At 37.4% G+C, this 14,315-nt stretch overlaps 1 protein-coding gene across 3 annotated transcripts in view; it reads left to right on the plus strand.

Annotated features, from left to right (window-relative positions):
• PTPRR (protein tyrosine phosphatase receptor type R) overlaps window positions 1-14,315 on the plus strand; it is a 243,175-nt gene that overhangs the window by 127,351 nt on the left and 101,509 nt on the right. For 2 of the 3 annotated variants that reach the window (XM_019455098.2, XM_019455099.2), the window contains 2 exons: window positions 2,324-2,479; window positions 9,287-9,397. In XM_019455098.2, coding sequence (XP_019310643.1) covers window positions 2,324-2,479; window positions 9,287-9,397 — 267 coding nt within the window. Of the gene's footprint in view, window positions 1-2,323; window positions 2,480-8,899; window positions 9,002-9,286; window positions 9,398-14,315 lie in introns of those variants that run through there. The other variant, XM_019455100.2, reaches the window with a different exon arrangement.

The following is a 14,315-nucleotide window of genomic DNA, read 5'->3' on the forward strand; positions in this document are numbered from 1 at the left end:
ATCATAAGATTTTCTCTTTGTAAAAATCTAATTACCTACAGTTCCTGTGAAAAGGGGCTTTGGGATCATCTAATACCTCACTGCACATACCCCTCCTGTAAATTCTTACGCTCCTGCTTAGGCTTATCTGTCTATTGCGTCAATATCTGTATTTTCAGCTACGGAGAAGAATTTGCTTTTTATTTTGCTTTAGAGTTTTTGTTTCTTTGAATTTTTTCTGTGTGTGGAGGATGAGTTGTTTCAGACCCCATGATAACTTTCATTCCGTGTCAACTATTTCTTGAGACTAAATAAACTTAAAAAAAAACCCAACTGTAGTTTTTAACACAGTACCATTGAAGAGGAAATACAACACTCCCCAATATCCTGAAAGAATTAAAATTGGTTTTTATATCCAGGGCATAGCCGGCTCAAGTGAGAAGACAGGGATTATAGATGTCTTAGATCTAGACGTAAATCTTTTAGGTATGCTTAGATATCTTGGATATACTTTTGTATGTATAGATTTAATGAGCATAATAGCTCTTTGCAGGGATGAAAAATAGTTTTGGAACACACAGGGAGGTATATGCTTATCCTCAGAGAATGTTAGTGGCATTTATATATATATATATATATATATATATATATATATATATGGCTTGTTTTTAAGAGAGTGCGAGTGGGGGAGAGGGGAAGAGAGAGAAAGAGAATCTTAAGCACGCTCCACGCTCGGTGTGGAGCCCAACACAGGGCTTGATCCCACGACCCTAGGATCATGAGCTAAGTCGAAATCAAGAGGCAGATGCCTCAACCGAGGCATATATAAACAACCTATATATGTCTGTTTCTAAGAGCAGTTATTATAACAGATGGAGCTATGATGATGCAAGAGGCAGTAGAGCACGGTGCTTTGGAGGCAGGCAGACAGAACCGTACTGCATTTCAGCCTGACCATGTCCTACCGTGTGACCTTAGGCAAGCCACTTACGTTTCTTCATTTGCAAAATGGAAACTATGATACCTGTGCCCTGGAGGTGTTTTCAGCATTAAATGGATAACAGATTTAAGGTACCTAGGAGTGTATCAGGCACAAAACAAGTCATCTATTCCTACCATTGTGGTTATTAGGTCAGAAACTGTTTAAATTATTATAAACATGTTTCACGTCAGCATTATGCTGTATTTAGTCTTTGTCTGATATCTCCCGCAAACACAGAAACGTTTTTTCTGGGTTTCCAGGAGGACACTGACCCTGCATTTTAGTGTATGTGCTGCCGAAGTGAGCATGATAATGCATTTTATACCTGGCTGAACTTCTGATAAATTGCACTGAAAGATCGTTGTCTAGCATGAGCGAACTCCATGCATCAACAAGAAAAGACTAACAACAATTCCCTCCATAAGTGCAGTGTATAAGTTGTAGAAGAGAATCTATCAGTGACAATGTCATTTTTGAGTGGTGTTTGGTTTGTGTGTGCATGTGGCGTATCAGCCATTTATGGTAAGAAATACCGTGTTTCCATTTCAGCTAAGGAGGTAATACTAATAGGAAAGTACCATGATATTACTGCACGGCATATGCATTTCTACCAAGGGTAGATTTTAAAAGTATAATATAGTTGAGGTGAAAGACAGGATCAGGGAAGCAACTTCAAAGTTCATCTAGCATCACCTTCCTTAGTTCAGCCTTTACGTTAATACAAGTTATAAGAAAAATATATGGAGTGGTGATGTCTAATAATTGTACCATTATAACAGGTTTTATTTAATTCATTTGGTTTAAAAGTTTTTTTTTAAGTTTATTTATTTATTTTGAGAGAGAGAGCAAGTAGGGGAGGGACAGAGAGAGAGAGGGGAAAGAGAGAATCCCAAGCAGTCTGCACACTGTCAGCACAGAACCTGATGCAGAGCTTGAACTCACAAACCGTGAGATCATGAACAGAGCTGAAATCAAGAGTGGGACGCTTAACTGACTCAGCCACCCCGGCGTCCCTAATTTATTTTATTTTAAAATGCCTCTTTAAACACAAAAGACTTCAGGAACGTCTACACGATATGTTTCAAAAATCACAACATGGAATGGAAATTAAACCAGAGTCCAATGAAATATAAAGATACAAATCTTGAAGTGTCAACTAATTGAAAGAAGGCCATTGGAAAATCTCAGGCTTTGGGCTGTTAATACTGAGTGTACCAGATAACTAACAAATGTGATTGCCAAGATGCCTTTGGACATTCTAGGGTTCTGATTTTCTTTAATGTTTCTAGGGGGAAGGTGAAAATATTTCCCAAAGCTGTTTAAAATGCCTATTAATGTACACAAATAATTTGCTTTTACTAGGGAAAGAAGAACAGTGTTGAACTATTTGTGTCTCCTATAAACCGAAAAGCAGGAATTTCGGATGCTCTCCCATCTGAGGAAGTGCTGCGTTCACTTAATATAAATGTCTTACATCAAAGTTTATCTCAATTTGGAATTATAGAAGTCTCCCCTGAGGTATGTTGTTCATGGAATATTTCATTTAAAAATGTGTACAGTTGGCATGACATGGTAACTCGATTCTGGGAGGTGTTGAAATGAAAGCTGTTTATTGTGTGTTATTTGATAATAAAAATCTCCCTAAGGGTCAGAATTCTCTGATCTTCATACTTAATATGTTTGTTCCTTACGGAATTTATTTTCACATCAAAATTCCACTCCGAGGCACTTTCTTCTCCAAATCTTTATGGTCTTGTAGCTTCTATTGACTTATCCAGTAAATTGTGTTGAAGAAAAGCCATTTGGATATATTTGTCGGTTGATTACTTGAAACTGAAGTGTCCAAAATTACACCCTTCTATTCTCTTCTTCAACAGGTGTACTCCTCACTGCCTTCATTGTCACAGTGGTTGCCAGATACTTACCTTTGTCCACAATCTAGGAATTCATTTGAGATGGGGTTTTTGTTTTGTTTTATTTTGTCTTGTTTTCTGAGGAACATAATTTTAAGAACTATGAATGTATTCTTCATAGTGTTTTCTAAATCTGCACTTTTTAAATTGCCCCCACCATCTCCACCCTCCTCGCCCCTGAATAAATTCAGTCCCTTTTTACCTTCTGCTATGTCCCATTCTAACAAACTTGCTGGAATGATCATCATCCTGAATGCATTTAATTAAATTCACAGAATCATAGACTCAGACTCTGAGGGAGCATATGTGAACATTTTACAGATATAGAAAGTAAGGCTCATAGAAATTAAGTGACTTCACCAAAGTGACAAAGCAAATGAGGTATAAAACAACCTTTGACATCTAGACATCTCGACTCCTAGTCTCTTCCCCTATTCAGGGAAGCACAATGCCTCTCATTTCAGCAGATATCACCGGTGTGGTATAAAAAACTTTGGTCCAAGACTGAGCTTGAATCCCAAAGCCAGCACGTAAGATGTGTGTGACCTTGGGCAAGTGATTTAATCTCTATGAGATTAAGTCTGTCTTTGGCATAGTATCAGCCTCTCTGAGCCTCAGTTTCTTCATATCCAAAATGGGTATAGTAAAAAAAAAAAAAAAAGATAGGGGGAGTATAGTTTTATCTTATAGACTTGAAATATGAATTAAATTTTAGAAATCTATGTGGAAGTCCTCACATGGAGTAGGGACCAAACAAATATAATTTGAATGCAAGACAGTTTTTTTATTGGCAGAATGAAGATGTATTTCATCATTGAGCCATGACTGTAACAACAACCTCCAGCCAGTCTTGCTGCATCTAGTTTTGCTCTCCTCCTTGCCCTCTCCATGCTCTGCACAACCCCAACACACACACAAGGGATTTTCCCTCTTGTCACACAGAGTAATCTTTTTCAGAGCAGATCTGGCCGTGCTCTCCTAATGTCATGATTCTTCATTCTTCTTTGGCTTCCTAAATGCTATAGAATCACATCTAGATTTCTTAATATGATATATGGTCCTTTGTGCACTGGACTTTCTGATTGTTGGACAACACCCTCCTAGTTTAGGCTTCAACACCTCTACACTCAGTGAGTACCAGGACACCCCCATACTCTCTTCCCTCCATGCTTGTGCATATGTTGATCCATCTGTACACCTTTCGTGGTTCAAGATCAGTCTACTCTATAGCAAAGCCTTCCCTTGTGCTTCCACAGATGTGGGCGCTTGCTTTGTGTTCTCACTGAGCTTCGTGCAAGAAGCCCTTATCCCGTCTTGGTCTTCAAACCTATTTCTACCCTATAGGCTCCTTGAGAACATATGCCATTTCACTTTATCTGTTGTCTCCACCCCTTCATTCAAACGCTGGCATATAATGGGCACACAAATAGACAAGCAGTGTGCTAGGTAGTGTCCAAAGTTGGACAAATAAATGAATAAACAAACAAGTAAATAAATAAAATACAATTTTGGCTTTCAATGAGTTTGTCTTCTAGTAGGGCAAACAAGATATAAGCAGATAAGGAGAATCCATGGTAATGTTACCACACTGGGCCATAGGAGCTTTGAGAAAGAAAGCCCCTCATTTCCTGCTTCAGAGAGGCCAGGGGAAAAGGTCAATATGAGCTTAAACACCCAAACTCCTCCTCAACCCTGATTGCATGCGACTCTGAAGGGCTTCCCTTTTGTATCCAACCAAACACCATTTCCATATCTAGGCCCTTGACAGATGGCCTTGCACACTATCTTGCCCAGGACAGTGCTGTAAAATTTAAAAAGACCATTGGGTTTATTTATTTGTTCCCATAATCTTTCAGTGAATATTATAAGCACTCTTCCCTGTTGCTTTATTCTGAGTTAAATGCCACTCTGAATGCTTTAGGAATACAGCAGCTTAGTGAGTCATCCAGATTTGCAAACCAAACGAAAAAACCAGTAAAAATTAAGTATTTGTCCTCCAACACACCTCAGCCCAGTGATAATGAGGAGCTTGTCACAGAACTATTAGCCCACCATAGACCACAGGTCTGTAGTGTAGTTGAATAATGGAAGTATACTTGATGGGCAAAATGTGATACTTTTTATGAAAGTGTAGAAATTTAGAAATCTAGGAAATCTAGAATCTAGAGAATATTACCGACAGGAGACTGGGAAGTATTTTAATTGGATATGAGGCATTTCAGTAAGGAGAGAAGGATGGATTGTTTGCGGCTTTTTGTTCAGGCACTTCTAGAATGGACCCAGCATTACCCTCTGACCTGAAGTCCTAATGCAGAAACAGGAGAAAGCCATCTATGGTCCCGGGCAACCTCAGCAACATAGGGTCCAAAGGGGCACTGCAAAAGCATTTGTTGATATTTGTTTAAGCTGGTGATGGTATTCTGTTTCTCCATTTCTTTATTCATCTTTGTCATTAACACTGTCGTCTGTGTCATCTTTGTCATTAATGCTGATAACAACTTATGCCTCAACCCATTCTTTCACATTTTTATTCCCAAATTATCACTGTGCTGTGCTAACATGTTTATTAACAGGAAAAAAAAAAGAATATTGGTATTTTGGTTTCTCATCCTTTATCTGGATCAGAGAACACTGTGAATGCGGTCTCAAAGCATCTATTTCTAAGTTAATATGCATTACTTTCAGGGAAGGACATGTTTTCCATCGTTGCCGTTTCTTTATCTGCTTGATTTAATTGGAAATGACTCTTGGGAAACAAAAATACCAAATACAGAATTACTTTTGTTTATTCATCTGTTTTCACTTTAATCTAAGTTTTGGGGGAGAAAAAGATATTATTTCTTTTATATATTTTTATGAGCTGGAACATTGTAAGTACTCCCATATTTTTTTATTATAAGATGCTCATAAAGATAAAATTAGACTTCCTGTTGCCTAGTAAATTAAATCTTAGGGAAATAAAATGAAATTCATTATTTTAGTTTCTATTTTTAAATTTTTTAATAAAATTAATTAAAAATTAATTAATGACTGAATTAAATATGTATTGAAATAGTAAGTTCTACATTGATAATGCAAAAATGAGCTAGGATTTGCTGTTGTTGTTTAATGGCGAATTATGCCAATTTGGCAGGTCTTATGTTTCAAAGGAGGAAGTTACCTTCCTTAACTAACAGGCCAAGGTGCTGAATGATACTTTCATGGAATATTCACATACAGAAAAAAATATATACCAAATAAATATATACCATTACCCATGAGCATGGTGATTATTCCTTGAAACTAGAACATTAGTCAACAATCTAAAGAATTATAGTCCTGACCATACAAAGCAGAGGAGGAATACAATTAAAGATAACATGTGTTGGGTAATTCAGAACGAATTGTTCACTTTATGCATAATACAGTGGACATTTAGCATTTATCTAACAAAATTATATTGTTGTAGGATACACCTTGTTTGTCTACCTAACGCAATTAACCAAATAATTAAAATATTTCCACTTCATTCTTATTCTGTGTGCTTCATCTCTTCTAAAAAGATATATCTCCTAAAGCCTCTGAATCATGTCTTCTAGCATTTGGGATGTCTCCCATCACTTGGGATCAGAATTGTTTAAAAAAAAAAAAAAACAATTAAGACAACTATCATGCATCAAATTATTAAACAATGCAGAGAAGCCGTATTGTGGATACAGGAAACAGCCCAAATTTTAAGTAATAAACAAAATTCATCAGCTTCTTTCACTGCAACAGAGTTAAAGGGCAAAGCATGTAGGTAGATGTAGCTATGATATAAGACGTAAAGATAATACAGTGGCATTGGGTTTGACCTGACTGTGGAGCCTCTGAATTATTGAACCCTCAGCCCTTTGACAAACTGTAAAGGCATCACATTAACCTTATGCAAAGGTTAGATTGGAGATTCCTGTGAATTATACTCTTTTGACTTGTGGGATCTTAACTACAAACTTTTCCATTTATTACCCTATCCTTATCAATTTTTTAGATCTCTGTACAAATATAGTAGTGCTCAGCAGTAATAGCATGACTCAGAAGGAAATCTATTTACCAAGAAAGCGCAGTGACTAAGTTCTAGGAGTTCAAAACAAGTGCCTTTCTAACTAGGAGTGGGGGAGTGGGGGTAGGAGGTTAATTCTTCCATCATCACCACTTTGGTTAAAAGAGAAAACAAAACAGATTTGTCTTAAGCAGAAAGGAACATGTTGATATTCCAGAGGTGTCGAACTATAGCAGAAAGGAAGAGAGAAAGAAAGAAAGAAAGAAAGAAAGAAAGAAAGAAAGAAAGAAAGAAAGAAAAAGAGAAAGAAAGGAACCAAATCAGGTTAGGAACACAAAATCTCTTTCCACCCACCTAACCACTGCTTTTTATCCAAATTTTACATGAACTAAAGCTCAGATCCTCATAGTTAAATTTGACAAGTTTAGGCTGCCTACTTGAAGGCTTAACTAGTTTGCTTTTATAGCAAGCAATAGTTGTTATTTAGTTGCCTGTAAAAAACTCATTACCATATTTATACCTGGTTTCTACAAGAGTTGTTTTTTTTTTCTGATAGTTTCCAGCTATGTTTATAGAGGTATTGTATTAAATATGATCTGGCTGAGGTCAAAGAGTAAAAGACAAGTCACCACTTGAATGCAAGATTTCCTTTCCAGTAGGATACTTGGTTTCTAATCATTTCATCAAGCAAGTATTTTCAGATTCTCCCTCAACTGACCACTTACATATTTTTAAAATACATACAAGTCATTTCTTATATCTACGAATTTGTGTCTTAGAAAGTAGGCGAGATGTTACAGTGAGCATATCAGTGTTTTATAAGCAAAGGCAATGGAAATTCAACTACGCAAGCAATAGGAGTCTGCCTCAAATCATTTTTATAATCACAATTGAACTCCAAGATCCTTTCTGCTCTGTTTTGTTCAAGTCCCCAGCAACTTGAGTTCCAGGATAAAAGTTTTTATAAACTATTTTTTAAGGCAACTATTTATTTTTGTCTAATTTACAAACATTGAATGTGTTGTATTTTTTAAAAAGTCTTGAAAAATAATTTAACAATGATTTCAAAGTTCAGACACCTACAAGGACAGGGGTGTTCTTTTTCTTCAAGAATTTTATTTTTGACACAACTATGTATTTCTCATGATTCTGTGGGTTGACTAGGATCAAGTAGGTGGTTTTTCTCTTCCACATAGTAGGAGCTGAAGTCACCCCAGTGGTTACATTAAGCTGGGCACTCATCTGCCACTGGGGTGCCCAAGATGAACTCTCATTCTCCATGGCCACTATCCATGTGGCTTTTTCATCATCAATATCTTGTTGTTCAGGGCTTTCTTAATTGTTGGAGGCAATATCCAAAGACAGACAAGGACTCTCACCGAGGGAAATAAAAGGCATACTTCAACAAAATGGAAGTTTAGATGAGCGGAAACATTTGACTTGATTTAGCATTTATGTTTTTCCCAACTGTAGGCCATTCAGTTTCAAGCTAAAGTTTCCTTAACTATGAATCTGTAAATTTCACTGAATTATAAAATTTAATTGCCTTCTAAGTTGTGATATTAATAGATGTGGGTTTTTTTTTAAAGAAGGACTGGGTGAAATAAAACTAAGACACTCATTCACATTTTATTCAGCTTCTTCTCCACCCTTTCACCCACTAAGCAGCAAGCAAAAAAATTTTAAAGGCGCAAGTAAAACTATTTATCTTACTTTTATTTCCAAATGATTCTGCACTTTTTGATGCTCCCTGTTGCTTTAAGTAAAATATAATATCCTAACAATTTGTAGGTGGAGGTGAACTTCAATCAGGTGGAGGTGAACTGCAAAAGTAGACTGCATTCAAAGGAAAAAAAAAAAAAAGATTTGACGAAAGAGAAAAGAAGGAAGGAAATGATCCTGACACTGTTATAAAAGTGTCTGTTTATAAAAGCATCAAGAGATTTTGTTTGCACCTGTTTCACTTTTGTTTAAAGTCAAGAGCTGCATTACAGCACGTAAACCAGGGTGTTGGTATTGTGGGAGGGGACTTAAAACAGTAAGGAAAGCTTCAGAAACAGTTTCCTCAACACAGAAAAGAACAGAACTCTTTTACTTATGAACCAGGTAATTTCCCAGAGAGACTGTTGGAGGGACATTTACAAAGTCTAGGACCCAATATGCCATGTCCGGCACGCTCGCTCCTGCACAGGAGATAAAATCATCTCTTCATGTATAGGGACGGCTGTCCTCGTCTCAGATCAGTTTGAGAAGCAGCTCTGGCAGCGGGGGACGTAGGTGTGTTCTACTACACTGAATGGAGTGAAGCTAAAAATATGTTGAGTGTCTGATAAGAACGCCATTCTCCTCAAACTCTCATTTAACGTCAGACTTTCTGTTTTGCTTTTAAAGAAAAATGTTTTACAAGGGCAGCATGAAGCGGACAAAATCTGGAGCAAAGAAGGATTTTATGCTGTTGTCATTTTTCTCAGCATCTTTGTTATTATAGTAACGTGTTTGATGGTAAGTTTGCTTCTTTATATATCTTATCCCTTACTGAGCCACTGCTTAATACTATGGGATACTGTCATTCAAACGAATGTTGAAAAGACTGGGAACAGAAGCAAGGCTATGATCCTATTAGACTGGGAATATTTCATATCTGACGGCAGAGTGATAGCTAAGGAAAACCTAAGGAATTACAGATTCTGACCTGCAGAATAAGGCTGTAATTGCACTGAGGCTTTTAGTAACTTGATCAACCCTGGGAATGAAGCTTTAGAAAGTGATTTACTGTGGTCACTGGAGCCCTCAAAGTCATTAAAGTCCCATGGGCACACTTTGGGCTTACTTTATTTCTTCTTTTATATCATCTTTATGGAACTCAGGACAAATTTTAAAAAGAAACGTCTTAGGGGCAAGCTTATATCTTTAAGAATCGTTGATTTCCTTATTTATTTTTAAAGATAAATAGCATTAGATATTAATGCTATTAGATAAATAGCTAAAGATAGATAGCATTCTCTGAAATTCTAGGCATTAAAAGGGATGATCATAGGCTCAAAGGCTAGATAATTCACTGTTGACTAACTTTTTAGGTGAATGAATTTAAAAAGTATAAAAGTATACATGGCAAATAGTTCTGTTAATTATAAATTATAAATGTGTAGCCTTTAAAAGTATATTTCTAATTAAAAAATAAAAAAGAACCCAGAGCAAACCCACTAAACTAGGCAGCTCTATTTTGTATTGAGGGAGTTAATAGTTATTTTTCAAATACGTTGATAAGATTTTCCTATTCTTTCAAAAATTCTGTGATGTACTTTAAAATATTTGATGTTTACAAAGGGGTTTAAACATTTTTTTTTCTTGTGCTATGTTCTTTTTAATTTTGTACATTTTCAAAAATATTCCTTCCTTAGCTCTTAAATGCCCCCAAAAGACATCACACTACATACTATTCAACCAACAGTATTGCTAAGTGTCCTATTGGTTTTTGTTCATTTATGCTTCCCCTGCTGGGGAGGGGTTTATGTTAGAAAGATTAGGGCTTAGTTGGGAAAGGCAGAGGCTGAGTAAGTCTAAACTTGAAGGATATAAAACATTTAAGGCCTTGAACATGGTGATGATGGGCATATTTCCTCGAGTCTAAATATAGGAAGCAGTAAGGACACCCTAAAGCTTCCATCATCATGAATTCAGAAGCGTCTGGTCTCCTTTGGGCACACATTTAGAAAGATTTCTAAGAATTGTGACACAATAATAAAAAGAATAACTTAAACATTGAGTAAGAAATTTGATTTTTATATATTAAACGGTGGAGACTGAGAGGGAAAAATTTAATGAGACAAAGTTGGAGATTTTAGGGAAACTATGACTGAGACCTCTGGGCATTTTTTAGTATTTTAGAGGGTGTGTTTTTTTTGTTGTTGTTGTTGTAATAGTTAATTGCACTATTTTAACACATGCGGTTCTTCTTTTCCTTAATCTGAGGAATCTTGAGGGCTTTTTTCTCTCTTGTCAGTCACAATTAGAGTGTTTTTCTGCTTCACAGATGAAAAGATGGGAGGAAGAGGAGAATTCAAGGAGGTTGAGAGTGCTAAAAGCAGAGATTGCTGGGGGGTGCGTTGGGAGGGGTGGACGGATAAGATTGGGCAGAGCAAAGGCTAGGGTAAAGGAGGGAAGTGGGAAAGCAGATTCCTGAGTAGCCTCTGAGTCCTGGAGGGCAGAGAGAGGCCCAGCAGAGCCTGCTTTTACCATGTAGGACTTGGTCCAGGCTCTGCCTCTCTAACTCAGGAGCACCTGCATATCCAGCATGACTGGATAAATCCTTTCATGACATATTGGTCTCATGAGGCAAAAGAATCTGTGGTGGCCACACTCTCAACCCCTTGGGGCCAGAGACTAGCTCTTTTTTTCCCAGTTTTTGCCAAGCATCAATGTAAAAGTCAGAAACCTAGATAAGTCTGCTCCAAAGTTACTAGAACAAATCGAGAAAGGAATGTTTCCAAAGTATGGGTGATTGCTGTCCACTTGGTTGGCAGTTAGATTCATCCATTCATTCAGTCTACAAATTCCTGCAGGGGATACACTGTGGACCTGTGGTTGGCACTGTGGCCAAAGGAGAGAAAAAGATCCCTGTTCTTGTAGGACCTATACTCTAAAGGGGGGGTGGGGGGGGGGACACAGATAATAATTTAGTACTTTTTTTTTAAACAAATACTGAACATGCTGCATGATTCCAAGTATTTGACCTTCTGGAAAAGGCAAAACTTTAGAGATAGTCAAAAGATCAGTGGTTGCCAGAGGTTTCAGGAGAGGAGATGGATAGGTAGAGCACAGCAGATTTTTATGGCAGCGAAACTATTCTGTACAATACTGTGGTGGTGAATACATGGCATCATGGATTTGTTAAAACCCATAGAATGTACAACAAAAAGAGCGAACCCTAATCTAGACTACCGACTTCGGTTAATTATAATATCCAGTATTGGCTCATCAATTGTAACACATGTGACCACACTAATACAAAATGTTAATAGGGAAAATTGTTTAGGGAAATAGGGGAGAGAGGGTATATGAGAACTCTGTACTCTTTGCTGTTTTGTATAAACCTAAAACTGATCTTAAAAAATGAAGTCTATTCATTTTTTAAAAAAATTATATATTGTGCAGCACTGTGAAGAGATACCTTAATAGTGAGTGAGCAGAACAGAACCCTCGGAGACTTCCAAGATATGTGACAATGTGGGGAGAGGGCCTCCCAGGCAGAGGACAGAGCAGTTGAGGTGGGAATAAGCCAGCCTCTCTGGGCTTAACAAGAAGGGTGGAAGCTGAAAGTTTTAAGCAGAGCTTTGATGTGATTTGATGTGTGGATTTACAAGAGCAGGTGCTGTGCTGGTGAAGAGTGGTTGGGGACAGAACACGAGGCAAAGCTGGGAGCAGTAGGACTCTTCTGGAAGCCATTGTGTTAGCCTGGTGACAAAGATGATGATGGCCCAGAGGAGGGATGGTGGTGGAGATGGAGAGAAGTGAACGGTTGGGATTTATTTGTAAACGGAAATGACAGGATTTGCTCCCTTCTCAGGGAGAAGGAAAGAAAGAAATTAAGGTTGACTCCTCATTTATTTGGCTGAGTACCTGGCTGGTGGAGCTCCCATTTCTTGGGCAAGGAACACGTTGGAGGGGGGGGGGTAGTGAGAGAAACAACACTTTTCATGTGTCTTCCAGTTGCCCTTGAATAAATGAAAGAAGTAGAATGATATATTTCAAACACAATCTTAAATTTTCATGAGAAAAGTTCGCTTTGAAAAGTCACAGGGGAGGGGTGCCTAGGTGGCTTAGTTAGTTGAGCATCTGACACTTGATTTCAGCTCAAGTCATGATCTCACAGTTCATGGGATCCAGCGCCATCAGGCTCTGTGCTGATTGCGCAGAACCTGCTTGGGATTCTCTCTCTCCGTCTCTCTCTGCCCCTCCCCCGCTCGTGTGTGTGTGTGTGTGTGTGTGTGTGTGTGTGTGTGTGTGTACACACACACACACACACACACATACTCTCTCTCTCTCTCTTTAAAATAAGATTTTAAAAAAGGGAAAAAAACGTAACAGAGGAACCAGCAGTATACATGAAGGAATTAATACTGATAGAAAAATTCTGGAGCACCTGGATGGCTCAGTCAGTAAAGCGTCCAACTCTTGATTTGGGCTCAGGTCATGATCTCATTGTTCGTGAGTTCAAACCCCTCATAGGGCTCCATGCTGACAATACAGAGCCTGATTGGGATTCTCTGTCTCCCTCTCTCTCTGCCCCTGCCCCACTCTCTCTCTATCTTTCAGAATAAATAAATTTTAAAAGAAAAAAAAATTTTTTTACCTACTCAGACTGGATTTAACATGAAGTTAAGTTTATCTGATGCAACTATAACACTGACATGTCAACAGTTCACATTTAGGGACTTGTCAAATGTGATTCTCTAAAAAAGCTTATCTTTGCTCAAGTACTTTTGATAGTGACCTTGATTTAAAGTAAGTTTTTTACTTGGCTCTCTCAGTAATAGTTGTGCTATCACTTTTGCAATTTTCAAACACATAATATTCTGATTCTATTTCCCATGATTTTGTTGATTCCATGCAAAAGAAAAGACACAATACAGAATTTCCCCTCTGGCAATAACTATATGTATGAGAGATCAAATACCATTATTTGGATCCAGCCTTCCTACATACCACAGAAACAAAAGGCATATGGTTTTATTATGAAATTTTATAGGTAAATTGCTGTGATGGTGGATTATGTGTGCTATGTAACAATAACATAAGGCTTGGCAAAATTTTTGAAATGTGGCATATTGTTTACTTTCCTTAAAATAAAAAAAAATTATATTGCCAGGCATAAAATTAGACATGCATGACATTTTCAAATGTGTGACTTATTTAGCACCTCTCAGATGTGAATGTAGAGTGGGTGGAGCGACAAATAGACAAATACAATTTTCCAAGGAAAAGTGTGTGGGCAATTTCCAATCCATTCAGTCTGTTTTAGGTAGGGGAAATTTATTACTAAGAATTAGTTATTAAACTTCAATAAACAATGGAAAGAACATTTATCATCAAAATTAAGTCTTCAAATGTACTTAGAGGTTTATTACGAAGTGCAAAGGCATTTATGAAATGTAGGTAGAGATATCTGCAAGCCAGATTGCTTCTGGAAAGCAATTTTAGAAAATACAGGAAAAGAGCTCTTGATGTCAACAAAAGTTTTAGCATGTTAGACCCATAAAAAAGCCAATTATTAGTCATGTAGAAGTTTTCTAGTCATGGTCTTGGTAGCTGAGACAGGAAGTTGTATGTCAGATCACCTGCTATAGCCTGAGCCCCATGCAGTGAAAACATGTCACAGGTGGACATAAACAGCTACCCTCTTCTAATTGGTTATATATAA

This window comes from Panthera pardus, unplaced genomic scaffold (assembly GCF_024362965.1).
Source record: "Panthera pardus isolate Hobbes unplaced genomic scaffold, ASM2436296v1 HiC_scaffold_6, whole genome shotgun sequence".
In the NCBI taxonomy this organism is placed as follows: domain Eukaryota; kingdom Metazoa; phylum Chordata; class Mammalia; order Carnivora; family Felidae; genus Panthera; species Panthera pardus.